At 46.1% G+C, this 16,447-nt stretch overlaps 1 protein-coding gene across 2 annotated transcripts in view; it reads left to right on the forward strand.

Annotated features, from left to right (window-relative positions):
• The window catches only part of C8A (complement C8 alpha chain), a 43,990-nt gene that overhangs the window by 3,805 nt on the left and 23,738 nt on the right, over window positions 1-16,447 (forward strand). For both annotated transcript variants that reach the window (XM_014578783.3, XM_006133494.4), the window contains exons 3-6: window positions 6,573-6,717; window positions 7,488-7,632; window positions 10,156-10,345; window positions 13,550-13,750. In XM_014578783.3, the coding sequence (XP_014434269.2) occupies window positions 6,573-6,717; window positions 7,488-7,632; window positions 10,156-10,345; window positions 13,550-13,750 (681 nt within the window). The remainder of the gene's footprint in view (window positions 1-6,572; window positions 6,718-7,487; window positions 7,633-10,155; window positions 10,346-13,549; window positions 13,751-16,447) is intronic.

A 16,447-nucleotide genomic window follows, 5' to 3' on the forward strand; every position in this document is an offset into this window, starting at 1 on the left:
CAATATATTCATGTATGTTCCGATGAGTCTGTGCTGATCATGTCCACAGTTTAATTATATGTACTGTGTTATGTATAGTGAGGGTACTGTCTGCTCTGTAACCTAGGGCTCCCCTACCTTGTGATTTGTGATTCCCACTGACTCACCCACATGTGTATTGGCCCAGACACCTAGGCCCAGCCTGAGCAGATAACACTGCTCTTCCCAGGGGGAGAGACAAAGGAAGGAGCAAGGCAGTTTTTGCAGGAAAAACATGAAGAGAGGAGACTAAGCTGAGTATTCAGGGTTGAGGGGGGGCGGTGGATCCCCTACCCCAAGGGGTCTGAGGCAGCCTGGCCCTGACTCCTGTAACCACATCACATCTATGCTGTGCTGTATCCTGGAGAAGCAATAAACCCCCTCTATTCCACTGGCTGGCGGAGTCTCATCTTGCTGCTACAGGGGTGCAGGATCGGGGGAATCTCCCACGCGCCGCCACAGTGGTGTCAGAAGCGGGATGCACCGCACACTGTGACTACGTCTAGACTGGCATGATTTTCCGGAAATGCTTTTAACGGAAACGTTTTCTGTTAAAAGCATTTTCAGAAAAGCGCGTCTAGATTGGCAGGACGCTTTTCCACAAAAGCACTTTTTGCGGAAAAGCGTCCATGGCCAATCTAGACGCGCTTTTCGGCAAAAAAGCCCCGATTGCCATTTTCGTGATCGGGGCTTTTTTGCGGAAAACAAATCTCTGCTGTCTACACTGACCCTTTTGCGCAAAAGTTTTTCTGAAAAACTTTTGACCGAAAGGGAGCAGCATAGTATTTCCGCAAAAACACTGACAATCTTACATGAGATCGTTAGCTCTTTTGCGGAAATTCAAGTGGCTAATGTAGACTGCTGGCAAGTTTTTCCGGAAAAGTGCTTGCTTTTCCGGAAAAAGTGGCCAGTCTAGACACAGCCTGTGGATGGAGTTCCAGCAGCAAGTGACGGGGTGCAGTAGAAGGAAGGGGCTTGTGAGAGACAGATGTGCTAGAGGCACAGCGAAGCGATTCCTGGGACTCTTGGGGCACTGCAGCACTTGGTCAGTGAGTCTAAACCCCAGGGACTGGCGGGGAGATGGCCTACGCCCAGCTCCTGAAGGCAGACCTTGTGGGGCTGTGCAGAGAGAGGGGCCTGCCCATGGGGAAAGCAACCAAGGCCCAGCTGATTGCCCAGCTGGAAGAGAACAACCAGTCCAGGGGCCTGGATTCTGTCCCAGCAGGGAGCAGCCAGACACCCCCTGGGAGTGTCTCAAGCTCTCAGACCGGAGGGAGGGCTGGAGTCCACCAGACAGATGCAGCGCCCACCAGGCCATGCTCCGCCAGCAGCTGTTCATCCAGGGCGGGGTCCAGCCCGGCAGAGCTGCAACAGCTAGAGATCAAGCTGAGGCTAAAGGAATTGGAGTCACAAGAGAAAGAGCGGCAGGACCATAGGGAGGAGCATCAGGAACGAGAAAAGGAACGCCAGGAACGAGAGAGGCAGCGGCAGCATGAGCTGGCCATGGCGGAGCGGAAAAGGCTAGGGGGCCTCAGCTGCGGTGAGTGGGGAGAACCTCAGCGGGCCCGGGACGGCCAGACACTTTGAGAAGCTCATGTTGGCCCAATGTAAAGACGTGGGGGACATGGACGGGTTTCTTAGTGCCTTTGAGCAAGCCTGTGATCTACACCAGCTCCCCTCAGCTGATCGGCTCCAGCAACTCACCCCCTTGCTGGATCAGAAGGCCGCAGGGCTGCTCAACCAGCCAGAGAATCTGCAGCCGGTTGACTACAAATGGGTCAAACAGGCCCTACTGCACAAACTGGGGCTGACCCCGAGACATACAGGAAGAAGTACTGGGGGGGGGGGAGGGGAGGATGCAGAAGGAGCCAAGGGAGACCTTTCTCCTGCCTGGTGCCATACTGTCGCACATGAGTGTTCGGGGTCAGGGCCCAGACCGCAGAGGACCTGGTTAAGCTGATGATCCTGGAACAGTTCTATGAAGCGTGCCCACCCATCCTGAGGCTGTGGCTCAAGGACCAGAGGCCCCCAGGACACCAGGAGGCTGGTGGAGGAGTTCACGGACAGCCAGTCCAGGTGTGAATGGGAGTCCCGGAGAGAAAGGGCATCACACAGAGACCGGTTCTTGGCTAAGCAACAGAGGAAATCACCTATGGGGCGAGACAGGGGCCAGCCGTCTGCCCCCCAGAGAGACAGCCAGGGCCCGGATGCAGCCAGCCCAAAGGGGACCGCAGGAACTAACCTGCCATGGCTGTGGGCAAAGAGGGCTCAGGGCACCAGGCACCAGGACAGGTCCCACAACCCGAGACTTTCCAGGGTTAACTGGCTGGGGTTGGGGGAAGGGCAGGCCACCCCAGATGCATGGGCCGGCAGGCAAACCTCAGTCCAAAGTGTGGGGAAGGCCTCTCAGGCCAACTCCCCTGGGAGATCTGACCCTCTGGAGATGAATTTCTTCGTGTACCGGGTGAGGGCTGGGTGTCCCCTGTGGAGCAAATGCCTTGTGCCCCTGCAGGTGGATGGCACGGAGGTGATGGGCTACTGGGACATGGGTGCAGAGGTGACACTGGCCCGGCCCGAGGTAGTAGCCCCAGACCACATGGTAGCCAACACTCAGCTGATCCTGAGGGGCATAGGCAGGACTCCATTTAAGGTGCCCGTAGCCCGGGTGCATCTGAAATGGGGGGGCTAAGGAGGGCCCCAAGGAAGTGTGTGGGGGGGGGTACCGTCACTTGCCCACGGAGGTGCTGATGGGGAATAACCTAGAGGAATGGCCAGACAGACCCCACAGGGCCCTGGTCACCACCCATAGCCAGGGCCAGCGAGGGACTGGCAACCCTGACCCAGGGAAGGGTTCCCTGCAGGGGGCTCAGGGCCCCATTCCAGCAGACAGGGGGCCCAGCAGGGCTAAAGCCCCGGATCCAAGCAAGCGGGGGAGAGGGAACAGATCCATGTCCCTGCCCCAGCTGCGGAATTCCAGGCTGAGGTGCAGGCAAATCCCTCCTTATAGATGCTGAGGGACCGGACTGGCCTCTGCACAGCTCAGCCCCTGGGGAGAGGCTGCCAGGAGAGATTCCTGTGGGAGTGGGGATTCCTGTACTAGGAATGGCTCCCCCCAGGGAAGATGGGGACGTGGGAGGTCCAGCGGCAGCTGGTGGTTCCCCAAAAACATCATTCCAGTCTGCTGTATTGGGCCCGTGACATCCCATTCGCAGGGCACCGGGGTATTCGGTGTACCTGGCTGAGGCTGCTTCAGACCTTTTACTGGCCTGGAATATTTGCAGCCGTGCAGCAGTACAGCGGGGCCTGTGACTCTTGCCAGAGGACGCGTAAAGCCCGAGACCGGAGAGGAAGGGGGGGAAGAGAAGCTGCCTTGAGGTGCTGGCCCACCATAGAGGAGCCTGTACAGAAGGCAGCAATAGATGTAGTTGGACTTGTTGGCCAGGTGACCTGGACAGGGAAGAAATACATCCTGGTAGCAGTGGATTTGGAGATCCTTTTTTCTTGCTTTATGGGAACAAGTACATAACTTTTCCTTAGTCACTTTCTTCACACCTGTCATGCTTTTATAGACTTCTATCATATCCCCATAGTCATCTCTTTTCCAAGCTGGAAACTCTTATTAATCTCTCCTCTTATGCAGCCATCACATATACCTAATCATTTTTGCTTTTCTGAACTTTTTCCAGTGCCAAGATATCTTTTTTGAGGTGAGGTGACTAAATCTGCATGCAGTAATCAAGATGTGGGCGTACCATGGATTTATATAGAGGCAATAATATATTCTCAGACTTATTTTCTATCCCTTTTTAAAATGATTCCTAACATTCTGTTTGCTTTTTTGACTGCGGCTGTACATGGAGTGGATATTTTCAGAGAACTATCCACAGTAACTCCAAGATCTCTCTCTTGAGTTGTAATAGCTAAGTTAGTCCCTATCATTTTATACATCGAGTTAGGATTATGTTTTCCAATGTACATTATTTTGCATTTATCAGCATTAAAATTCATCTGCCATTTGTTGCCCAGTCACCTAGTTTTCTGAAATCCTTTTGAAGCTTTAACAGGCTGCTTTGGACTTAAGTATCTTGAGCAGTTTACTATCACCTGAGAGTTTTGCCACTTCAGTTCTATCTATCAATAGATCATTTATTAATATATTGAATAGGAACGTTCCCAGTAAGGAACCCATGGGACAATACTAGTTACCTCTTCTCATTCTGAAAACTGACAATTTATTCCTACTCTTTGTTTCCTGTCTTTTTAACCAGTTATCTATCCATGAGAGTATCTTCCCTCTCATCCTATGACAGCTTATTTTGCGTAAGAGCCTTCAAGCTATGTCTACACAGTGGAGCTATTTCAGGATAAATTCTGGTATCCCAAAATTGCTACTCCAGCATCCCTGTAACCTCATTTCATGAGGGTTAAGGGATTTGTCGAAATGGTGTTTTATTTCAAAATAACCTCGAAATAAAGTATGCAATTTTTGTAGCGCAAATTGAGCAGCTTATTTCAAGGCAAGGGTGCTCTGTAGATGCACCCTTGATAAGGGACCTTGTCAAAGAGTTCCTGGAAATGTAAGCACACTAGATCCACTGGCTCCCCCTTGTCCACATGCTTGTTGACCCCTGCAAAGATTTCTAGTAGATTGAGAAGGCATTATTTCCCTTTATAGAAACCATGTTGAATTTTCCCCCAACAAAATCAATGTGTCTGAGAATTCTGTTCTTTACTATAGTTTCAACCAATTTGCCCTGTATTGAAGTTAGACTTATTGGCCTATACAGGCAGTCCCCGAGTTACGCGGATCCGACTTATGTCGGATCCGCAGTTACGAACAGGGCTTTTCTCGCCCTGGAGGACGGGAGCGGCGGGACGCCCAGATGCACCACGGTCCGCCGCCCCCGTCCTCTGGGGTGAGAAAATCTGCTCCCCGTCTCCCTGGTCTGCAGGGAGACGGGGAGCAAAGCCTTGGAGCACGCCCGCAGTGGGACAGCCCGGGTGCGCTTGAGCTGTCCCCCTGCAGGCGTGCTCCGCGGCTTTGCTCCCCGTCTCCCGACCAGCAGACCAGGGAGATGGGGAGCAAAGCCTCGGAGCACGCCCGCAGTAGGACAGCCACGGCGCACCTGGGCTGTCCCGCTGTGGGCGTGCTCCAAGGCTTTGCTCCGCGTCTCCCAGGTCAGCAGACCAGGGAGACGGAGCAAAGCCGTGGAGGAGTTGGGCGCAGATTCAGCCGCGGTTGAAACTGATCAGTTTCAGCAGCGGCTGACGCCAGTTCTGACTTACATACAGATTCAACTTAAGAACAAACCTACAGTCCCTATCTTGTACGTAACCCGGGGACTGCCTGTAATATACAGGGTCCCCTCTTGAGCCCCTTTTAAAAATTGGTGTCACATTAGCTATCCTCCATTTATTTGATTCAAAAGATGATTTACAAACCACAGTTAATTGTTCCATAATTTCACATTGGAGTTCTTTCAGAACCCTTGGGTGAATGCCGTCTGGTCCTACTACTGTTCAATTTATCAATTTGTTCCAAAAACTCTTCTAATGACACTTCAATCTGGGACAGTTCCTCAGATTTATCACCTGAAAAGAATAGCTCAGGTTTGTGAGTCTCCCTCACATCATCAGTCATGAAAACCAATGCAAAGAATTCATTTAGTTTCTCTGCAATGGCCTTATCATCCTTGGGCACTCCTTTAGCATTTCAATCGTCCAGTTGCTTATCAGGCTTCCCGCTTTTGATTTACCTTAAAAAATTGCTATTACTTTTTGAGGTTTTGACTAGCTGTTGTTCACATTTCTTTCTGGCCAACTAATTAATTTAATTTTTAAATTTGTGGTATCCCTTTAAGTTGAGGCTCTATTATGGTGTCTTTGAAAACTGTCCATGTATCTTCACTTTTGGCACTGTACCTTTTAATTTCTGTTTAACTAACCTCCTCATTTTTGTGTAATGCCCCTTTCTGAAATTAAATGCCATAGAATTGGTCTGCTGTGATGTTTTCCCCACCATAGAGATGTTAAATTTCATTATATTATGGTCACTATTTCCAAGCAATCTAGCTATATTGACCTCTTGGACCAGATCCTGTGCTTCACTTAGGACTAAATCAAGAATTGCCTATCTCTTGTGGGTTCCAGAACCAGCTGCTCCAAGAAGCAGTCGTTTAAGGTGTCAAGAAACTTTATATCTGGACCGCTTCCTGAGATGATGTGTACCCAGTCAATATGGGGATAGCTGAAATCTAGTGACGTCAATAGCTATACACCAGAATTTACAACTGTACAAGAAAGCAGGGCGGGGTGGGGGTGGAGAATCCTGTTATCTCTGGCCTTATTTTCATTTTTGCTAAGCCCTTTGCTAATTCCATAGTTGGCTGCAGAAATATTTATTTATTCCTAAATAATTAAAAATATTTTCTTAACTGGTGAATTTGTACAGAAGATTTGTTTTTACTACTAAATATTTAATCAAAATCATTTTGGATATGAAGTTCTTGTTAGTTGGCCAATTTCTTCGCCTTTTTTTTAAAATTGTGTTTTAGTACAGATACAGAACTTTGCTACAGCCTGCCAAGTTTAAGGGGAGTAAATGCATTGGCCATCTTTGGGACGAAGCAGCATGCCAACCTACAGAAACATGTACAGCCAGTCAACAGTGTGGCAATGATTTTCAGTGTCAGGAGACAGGTGAGTGAAATGCTGTTGGGAAAAACAGCAAATGAAGTTTGGTCCTGAATGAGGATACAATAATGAGAGCACTGGACCAGTTCTTTAGCAGGTGAAAATTCTCTACCTAGAATACACTCTCAAAATGCACCACATTTTCTCCTCATGGTAAGGGAAGAGGATATGTTGTATGAGTCCCTCTATGAGAAGCATCATGGGAGATGTAATCTGTCCGCATTTCAGACATTGGCTTAATCATAACTTCCCTCATTTCAGATGTTTGGATTTTCGGTGAAAAATTAAAATGGTTGGAAAATTGATAAAATGATCATGAAAGCTGTTTTGTCAACAACAAAAAACTGTTAAAAAACAGTTTCGACAGAAAGTTATGCTACCAGCACTAGCTACAGTAGAATCAAGAGAACAGGTGGCTGTCCCCGCAAGAGTAGGTTACATCAGTATAGTTTTTACTTAGAACACAATAGTGCATAGTTCTGCTTTCTAATCTAGATGGTATTATATACATTATGAAACGTGGGCACCACACAGAAGGCCAGATCTTCAGCTGGTGTGAGTAAGCCAAATCAGTGGTGCCACACCAATTTACCACAGCTGCAGATATGGCCTTTCATTTTCAATGGCACAAGTGTTCTCAAGTTGTGCCTCCTCTGGACGTCCATTTGCCTGAGGAAGGAGAGGCTGGACTTGCGTCAGGAGCACTAAATCCACAGCTGCCTCATTAGACTGAACACAAATTGTAGAGATGATTAAGATGTGCCGATACACTTTAGGTCGCTGCATTAAACGCCACCTGCTATGTAATGGAGAGCCAGACTGTAGAGATGGGTCTGATGAAGATAACTGTGAGGATGAAGATATTGAAAGCCTCTGTAAAAATCTACAGCCAATTCCTGGATCAGAGAAAGCAGTCCAAGGGTGAGTCATTAATCTATATTTGCTGTTCTTTCAGTCAGGCCAGGATTACATTTTTATGTTGCTCTTATTCAGTGGGAGCTTCTTTTGTCTATGAGTTGACCTCTCGCAGTATGCATGGTACTACACAAAAAAGAGGAAGCCAGTATTGTCCCAATGACTGTACAGTCTGAATGGTGCAGCCGCAAGCAACAAGGGAGCCAGCATGCCGTAGCAGACAGGGCACTGGACTTTGAGTCAACAGACCAGGCCTCTGATCCAGGGTCTGCATCTGATTCCCTCTGTGACCTTGAATGAGTCACTGACCCGCTCTGGGCACATCTGCACTGCAATTAAACTTGTGGCTCAGGCTACAAGGCTGTTTAATTGCAGGGTTGAGATTTGTGCTGGGGCATGCGCTGGATCCTGGACTCTGCTTCCTGTCAGGGTCTCAGAGCCCAGCTGGATGCACTGCCATTAAACAGGCCTATAGCCTGAGTTAACTGACCCAGACCACCCAGGCCTGCTGACAGGATGTGCAAAGTAGCAATTGCCCAGAGACCTGGCCATTCAAAGGAATCTGGAATCCCAGGGCCCTTTAAACTGCTGCAGGAGTGCCAATGTGCCACTCTGAGCAGCTTTGACAGCTGGGGAGGGGAGCCCAACAAGATGGTCCCACTAGGTTGATTGCCCTCAGCCCTTCTTAGGGCACAAAGCTGCTCCCCACCTTGCCACAGCGTCTGCAGTGGCTATTGGCCCCGCGGGGCCAGCTGCTGACATTCAGGGTGTATCTAGACTACATCCCTTTTTCAGTGAAGGGATGTAAATTAGGCACATTGATATTGCAAATGAAGCCAGGATATGAATATCCCGCACTTCATTTGCATGATGGCAGCCGCTGCTTTTTTTCAAAATGGGGCTTTGTCAAAGAAAAAAAAAACCCAACCCTCCCCCCCCCCGGCAGTTTAGATGGGGATCTTTCGAAAATAAAACCCTTTTTCAAAAGATCCTGTACTCTTCAACTGCCAACATCGAAACTGACGGGTTTTTTTCCAAAAAGCCCCGTTTCGAAAAAAAGTGTTGGCCGCCATCATGCAAATGAAGTGCGGGAAATTCAAATCCCGGCTTCATTTGCAATATTGACGTGCCTAATTTACATCCCTTTACCGAAAAAGGGATGTAGTCTAGACACACTCTCAGTTGCAGTGTACATGTGCCCTCCACATTTCTATTTTCCCCTCAGGGGTAATAATAATTCCCCTCCTTTGTAATGCTCTGTTAAGCTATCTATCTTTCTCTGTTTAGCTAAAGTAATAAAGGATGTGAAATAGAACATTTTTAATAAAAAGCCTGATTGCTTCATCCTCTTAGAAGAATACAGAACATTGTTTCAGAGTATTTAGGGCCCGTCCACATGGCACCTACTTACAGGTGGCACCTTAGACAGGTATCACAGGCAAACTTGCCATGATGGCATCCTTTTTTTCAAAAATATCATAAGCTTAGCCTATGTGAAAGAGAACAAGATATACAGTATGACAATCATTTAAGCTTGATCCATTTGCTCAATCCAAAGTTGCAGAAGTTGGCAGAAAGATTTCCAGTGAGTTAATTTTTTTTTGAAGAAGCCCCAAGAATCTATCTAAAGTTTATCACATATTTGTTTTGTTTTAATTGTCATAGACTTCTGTAATGTATATTTCCCTCTGGAAAACACACAGAAGTAAGAGTGTTTGAAAATCTCCTTTAAGAACAAAATCTTAGTATGGGGGATTATTCTGATGGCCACTTAAAATGCTACTTACATTTCAGGCCACCAAGTTAGCAAAAAAAAAAGGGGAGGGGGAAGATATTGAGAGATGAACATCTAAAATACTCAGGGAGTGGGAGGAAATGACTTATACAGAAAGACTAAGTGAACCTACTATGAATAGTTTGACTAAGTGAGAGCAGTCCATAAATATACGGAGAGTATTAACACCCAAGGTGAAACAGATAAATGGGAGAACAAGTAAGAGAAAAGTGGTGAAATTCAGGAACAGAACATTTATTTTGAATATTAGGAAAAACTTTGTGACAGTGAGATGGATTAGGAGGCTATAAAATGGTTTCTTCAGCAATTTGAAAGAAGCTCCATAACTTGGGGCATTTTTATAACTTGACTTGACCAAACACTAGAAAATGAACTATAGAGAATCATCTTGTATTGGAAAACAAATGGTCTGGATACTTTAATTAGGGTCTTCCATCTCTAACTTATGATTCTACAATACTGTCTTTGAAATAACGTGTCTCATTTTTAGTCAGCGAGAAAAATCAATTTAGTTCCCACGGGACAGAACAAAGATGGAGAGGTGTGGATTCAAACCCTCCCATCTATGAAATCGAAGATCCTCAGTCATTTCAGTCCAAAGCAATACACAGTCTAGTGTCTGAGAACAAACTGTATGTAAAGCCAAAGACAGGGAGAAAAGAAAAGGTATCCGTTTTTTGTAATAGCAAAAAAAGCAATCGTTAATTTCTGGATGATGTCTCTTTTCATTAAAGATACAATGTTCTGACACAAGAAGAAAAGCAATTTATATATGATCCTAAGTATTATGGAGGCCAGTGTGAGTATGTTTACAATGGAGAATGGCGGGAACTGAAGTATGACGCTGCATGTGAACATTTGTACTATGGGGACGATGAGAAATATTTTAGAAAACCCTACAATTTTCATGTATATCAATTTCTAGTAAGTATTTAAGATGTTAATTTAGCAACATTTTCTCACTAGGGACTGATGTTTGCCTTGGAGATGTTATGAAGATTTCCCAAGGATATATATTACAGTTATTTGCAGCAGTATAAAGATTATTGAAGACCTACTTTCATGGATGAGCAGCCTCATATGTTTTGTGGCTGTTATGGGAGTGTGCCATTTGATATAAGAAATTGCTAGGACAATTACATATATTCTGGGTCTGGTACTCCACTCAAAAAGATCTTCTACAATTCTTTCCATAAACCCCACCTTGTCCAACAGTCCCCAAAACAAGTCTTCTAGTTCGCAATAAGGGCTATGTCTAGACTGCAGGCTTCTTTCGAAAGAAGCTCTTTCGAAAGTATCTTTCGAAAGAGCCTCTTTCGAAAGAGAGGGTCTAGACTGCATGCGGAACTTTCGAAAAAGTGGCTTGCTTTTTCGAAAGAAAGCACCCAGTGAGTCTGGATGCTTTCTTTCGAAGAAGCCCTATTTACATTCAAGAACGCCTTCTTTCGAAAGAGGAACTTTCGAAAGAAGGCGTTCTTCCTCATGCAATGAGGTTTACCGCCGTTGAAAGAAAAGCCGCGTTCTTTCGATTTAATTTCGAAAGAACGCGGCTGCAGTCTAGACGCAGGTGAAGTTTTTTCGAAAAAAGGCTACTTTTTTCGAAAAAACCCCTGAGTCTGGACACAGCCAAGGATGTGTCCAGAACAGTTATTTTTAAAGCACACACCTGCACACATGAAGGAACCAATGTGATCCTTGCAGTATTGCCCAAGCAATCTGGTTAAGTGGGCAAGGCACCAAACAGAGGTTTTGCTCCCTGCTCAGCTATTGACAAGCTGTGTGACCTTAGATATGTCGTGTCACCTCTCTGTGCAGGGTGGGGGGGGGGGGGTGGTAAATGGGGATGATGATACTTGCTCACTTTTGAAGTGTTTTGAGAGCAGTCATCTGCATGACAACAATGGCCATAGAATTGTTAAAGCATATTCATCCCCCTGCTTTGTCTGCATAATGCTAGAGGTTTAACGCTCCACCAATCCTGCTGGGAGTTTCCTATCCTGCAAGTAAAGTCAGCACTGCAATGGCTAGCAGCTACTGTGCTTTGACCACTGCTTATCGTAATCTCTCTGTTAACTTGTGCACCTTCTGTCAGATTGTTGAACCCACTTGTGACCTATCGTCTTTTTCTTATACTTCTGGGGACAGGGAATGTTGCAGTTTTTAGATTGTGTGATCACATCATGTATTTTCCACAGGATGGAAAATTCAATGCACAGGTTGGACAGTGCTCACATAAACACCTATTCAGTATTTTGCATTTGCTCCTTGTTCAGTCTGTACCCACATCCTGGAGGGGCTTATTCACTGCATACCACTCTGAAAAAATTATTACAGGTTGAACCTTTCTAATCCAGAACTCTCTGGTCCAGAAGCATCCGTCATCCAGAATGATTTTAGCTAGCGAGATGGTCACTTTTCATGGGTGTGGCCAAGTTTCCTATGATCCCATAAAGTTTGTTTACAGACACCAGTTCTGGCTCTCAGTGTTCTGTGCTGCTGTTAGCTCTAATGTACCTCTAAATGTCCTCTAACAGCCCAGTAAGCAGTGGAAGTGTTGGTAATGCTGCTAGACAATATTGACCTCCTGTGATCCAGAAAATTATCTGGTTCGGCACCAGTCAGGTCCCAAGGGTGCCGAACTAGAGAGGCTCAACCTGCATTAATTTCCTCATGAACTTTTCTGTAAAACTCATCTCTACAGTATGAGTGCTTCAAAGACATCCATTAATTGGTCTTCACAACGTCCCTGTGCTGGGGTTGAGGTTCTCAGATCAAGATGTACAGATTTTGGGTACCCAATTTGAGAAGATGAGGACCCCATTTTTGAGTGTCCTGAGCATGGCAGAGAAGTTCATGTGTTCAAAGCACAGAGTCCATGGACTTCAGTTGCAGCTGTGAGTTCTCAACACTACTCACCCTTCCCTCTGGTTCCTAACACCAGTCTCCTTGTTCTGCCAATCCCAGTCTTCCCCCTCCGCCAAGTTCGACATCCAATTTCAATGCCCCCCACCCTCTTCCTGTTTCCCTCACTAGCTCCCAGTCTAGGGTGACCATATTTCCCAAAGGGAAAACAGGACACCCCCAACCATAGCCTGAACCCCCTCACCTTTTACAATGCTCTTGCCCTGTTGCTGGAATGCTGCCTCTCTTAGCAACCTTACCTCCCCTCTCTGAGGGGCATATGGGACATATCGTCACCCTACCCAAGTCCCAGTATCTTTGCCTAGCTAGTCTTCCCCATTCACCCCTCCGGCTATCAAGTCCCAGCTTCCCTTTCTGCTGCCAGTTGCCATTTCCTTGCCCAACCAGTCCCAGTTTCTCTCCCTTCAGGATGTCTTTTCCCAATCTGCTCATTTCCCTGCTCCTCAGTCCAGCTTTTGACCACCCTGTATTCAGATCTGACAGCTTTCCCCTCCACACTGCCTGGGTGCCAGCACTGAGAGTCTAAGAGAGGTTCCCTCTCTGAATTCCAGTGCCCAGCCTAGAGCAGAACTTAATAGCAAAATTTCATCTGAGCCCCTGTAGCCCCAGGATGAACCCTGTTCACCACGCTGAGAGAATGGTGCACACTCACCAAGGTCAGCAAGGGGAGCTGTTGTGGGCTTGAGCATACTCACTGAGTACGGAATCTTCAGAGATTTTAGTTGCTAAAAATATAAACAATCTAAACAAACGTGTGAACAGTAATTTTTCAAAGATTGATAGCTAAGTCAAATGTAGCCCAATTTGGCAAAAAGTACATCCCTAATACAAAACCCACCACCATGCCAAATTTCGAGCCACTGCTCTCCAGTATAGGGGCACTAAAGTTGTACAAATAATATTTTTATTGTGGGCAAAAAAAATTAAAAATGTATTTTCCCCTAACCTTATTCCCAGAAACAGCTGGATCATTTTGATTATTTTTTTTCCAGAAAATATCCAGCTTGAGTTAGGCACCACCTTGGAAAATTTCAGCCAAAACTTAAAGTTTGGCAAAAAGTTACAAGCAACTGAAAACAGGATTGGCCGCATTACCTTACCACTGACTTCAGTTGGGGTAGGATTAGATACTTACCAAGAGACAGCAATGGGAGTAAAGAAGGAAGGTAATTTCTTCAAAAGTAATGCCTCTTTGTTTCATTTCAGGCTCATGCTGATTCTGGATTCTCCTCTGAGTTTTACGAAGATGTGAAGGATTTAATTGATGCCATAAAAAGAGATAATTCCAGACAGTATGGCTTTACCTTTGGAATAGGCTTTGCTGATTTTCCTATTCACCTTCAGCTGGGTTTCAGTTTATCATATGGGAAAGGATCCCTGAAGAATTTCACAGAATATGATGAGAAGGTAACAAAACAATGGTGCATGTGTTCTCTGAGTCATGCTTTGTTGCATTGCACAATTTCAGCATAACTTGTTAGTCTATTCTCTTATTTGCATGTTTTTAAACAATAGAAAGTGTACCTTGATTTGTTCATGTAATTGCAAATGTGTGATCATTAGTAATCTTGTTTGTTGTTCTTATTACATTTAAGCAAACAGAATCATTATAATGGGAATAAAATTGAATTTCACAGTATAGGGACACATGTCTTCTTGTCCCTTCCTCTTTCTTGGGTATATTAAGTATATAAATGAACCCTTAAAGTGGTAAAGAGGGAGGGGAAAATATCAAGATGTTCATCAACACAGCTGTCCTCAGAGGATGAGTTCCAGCGGAAAATAATCTTGTTCCATTTAATACAAACTACAGTATGACGACAAACTAAGCTTCTGTAGTATCAGAGATTCAAAGTATCTTAGTAAACAAATAGTACTAAACGGAAGGCTTTTAGCCAAAAATTTACACCATGGCTAAATATGTGGTGGCTCCCATTTAGTTTTAATAATATTCATGGTAACATTTTATATTTATACTGTGCCTGTTGCTTACTTTTCTCTTGGTATGTGACAAGGAACGATAACAGAATTATTTTGATGGTGTCCTAGCTGAAGTGATTTCACAATTGCTGTAAGATGGCACCACTAAAGTAACTAGATCCTCCTCATCTAGAGTCATACATTGTATAAAAAAAAAAATAAAAAAAAAGTCCTGATGTGGTATCCTCAGAAAATGACTTGTTAGAAGGGCTGTCACAAGTTTCACCCACTGCACATCCTATTGGTTGTCCCAGAGAGAAGGTCCACCAGTCTGCACTCTCATTCCTGTGGGTGTCTTCCACTATCTTGTCTCCTTCTGCTGCACTGCTCACTCCGGGTATGTCTACCCTTGCAACCTACTTTGGAATAGGACTGCAAATGTAGGCATTCGGAATTGCAAATCAAGCCCGGGATTTAAATATCCCGCGCTTGATTGGCATCTTCCCGGCCGGGCGCCATTTTTGAAATTTACAAGCCCGGAATAACTGCCCGTGTCTACACGCAGCAGTAAAACGGGCATTCGAAATAAAGCCCTATTTCGAACTACCTGTTATTCCTCCTGCAATGAGGTTTAAGAGGTAGTTCGAAATAGGGCTTTATTTCGAACGCCCGTTTCATTACCGCGTGTAGACGTGGGCAGTTATTCCGGGCTTGTACACTTAAAAAATGGCGCCCAGCTGGGAAGATGCAAATCAAGCACGGGATATTTAAATCCCACGCTTGATTTGCAATTCTGAATGCCTACGTTTGCAGCCCTATTCTGAAATAGGCTGCAAGTGTAGACATACCCTCCCAGATCCATAACTTCCTTTTTGTGGCTTGGCCCTCCAACCAGGACCAGGCCTGCTGCCCGGGGGTGGGGGCAATCGGTGCAACAGTCCTGCCTCCCAGTGATTCAAAAGAGCCCAGGGCTGGATCCTTGGGCAGTGCAGAGGGCTGGCGGGGAGAGGGAGGTGCAGCCCAGTTCAGGCAGTGCTGAGGGTTGGCTGTCCTCATCCCCACCCCTTCTGCTGAGGCCCCGCCCCTTCTGGGAGGACAGATCTGGCTGGCCCAGTCCTGCCTGGTCCCACCCTGCCCTCCTTGCTCATACCCCAGCAAGTATGTCAGCCCCCTTGGCTAGGTCACTGAAGTCCCTCCCTTCCAGGGAATTCAAAAGCATTCCATACTCTGCTGTCAGGGTGACATCTCCAACACCTTGTGCCACTACCCAGTGGTGGGTAGGGGAACCCAGGTCTGCCTTCTACACTGGGTTCCAGCTAGGGACCCTATAACATGCAGCCAAAGCCTATAGCTCCTTAATCCTCACTGCTATTTCCATGGGTTTGCCAGCTTCTTAAGTCCCTTCACTCAGGGAGTGACAACAGCCTGCTTTCCAACCACCAGATACCCTGGGACCCAGAGATTAAAAAGGGCCAGAGTTCCACACCATGTGCTTCATGTGGCTCTGAGGGGCTGCACAGGTTCTCCATCGCTGGGTAAAGGGAAGCTGTCGAGTAAAGTCAGGCCACCTAGTTTATGTTTTTCAAACCAATATACTTTAACAGAGCCTAAGCCCAATAGCAATTTAAAAAAAATTGGAAAGCGTTTCTATTTCTTAAACATATAAACATTCTCTGGAAGCATTTGCAACTCCATTATTGGAACACTAGGGTAGGACTTAGGAGGCAGCACCACTATTGACTAAAAAGAGGTATAACCTAACGTGAAACTCACAGGCCACCTTTCATTGTCTAAGCTGAGAGAAATGCAAAAGTGAACAAATAGCCTAAACAGTGAAACATCAGCTAAGGCATGTCTACAGTATGGCGAAGATTTACCCTCCGGGGGTCAGTCTCCTACTGTTCGAATTAGCAGGTATAGCGTATACCCCCAAATTGAATGCTAAGGGAAGTCCCTGCCGGCGTCCTGTACTCCTCGTTCTATGCTCCCATCATCTTCCCACAGTGTAGACACTGCAGCAGCTCGGCTTAAAGTAAGCCGAATCCAGCTACACATTTTGCATAACTGGATGGCATACCCTAAGCCAACCTGCCTGGTCTAGTGTAGGCCATGTCTTAGATTTCCAATAGTCGAAGGAATCATTTGTAATACAGGAAAGGAGCAGGGCATCTGCTTGAAGGGGGA

Source organism: Pelodiscus sinensis, chromosome 9, assembly GCF_049634645.1.
Source record: "Pelodiscus sinensis isolate JC-2024 chromosome 9, ASM4963464v1, whole genome shotgun sequence".
NCBI lineage: Eukaryota > Metazoa > Chordata > Testudines > Trionychidae > Pelodiscus > Pelodiscus sinensis.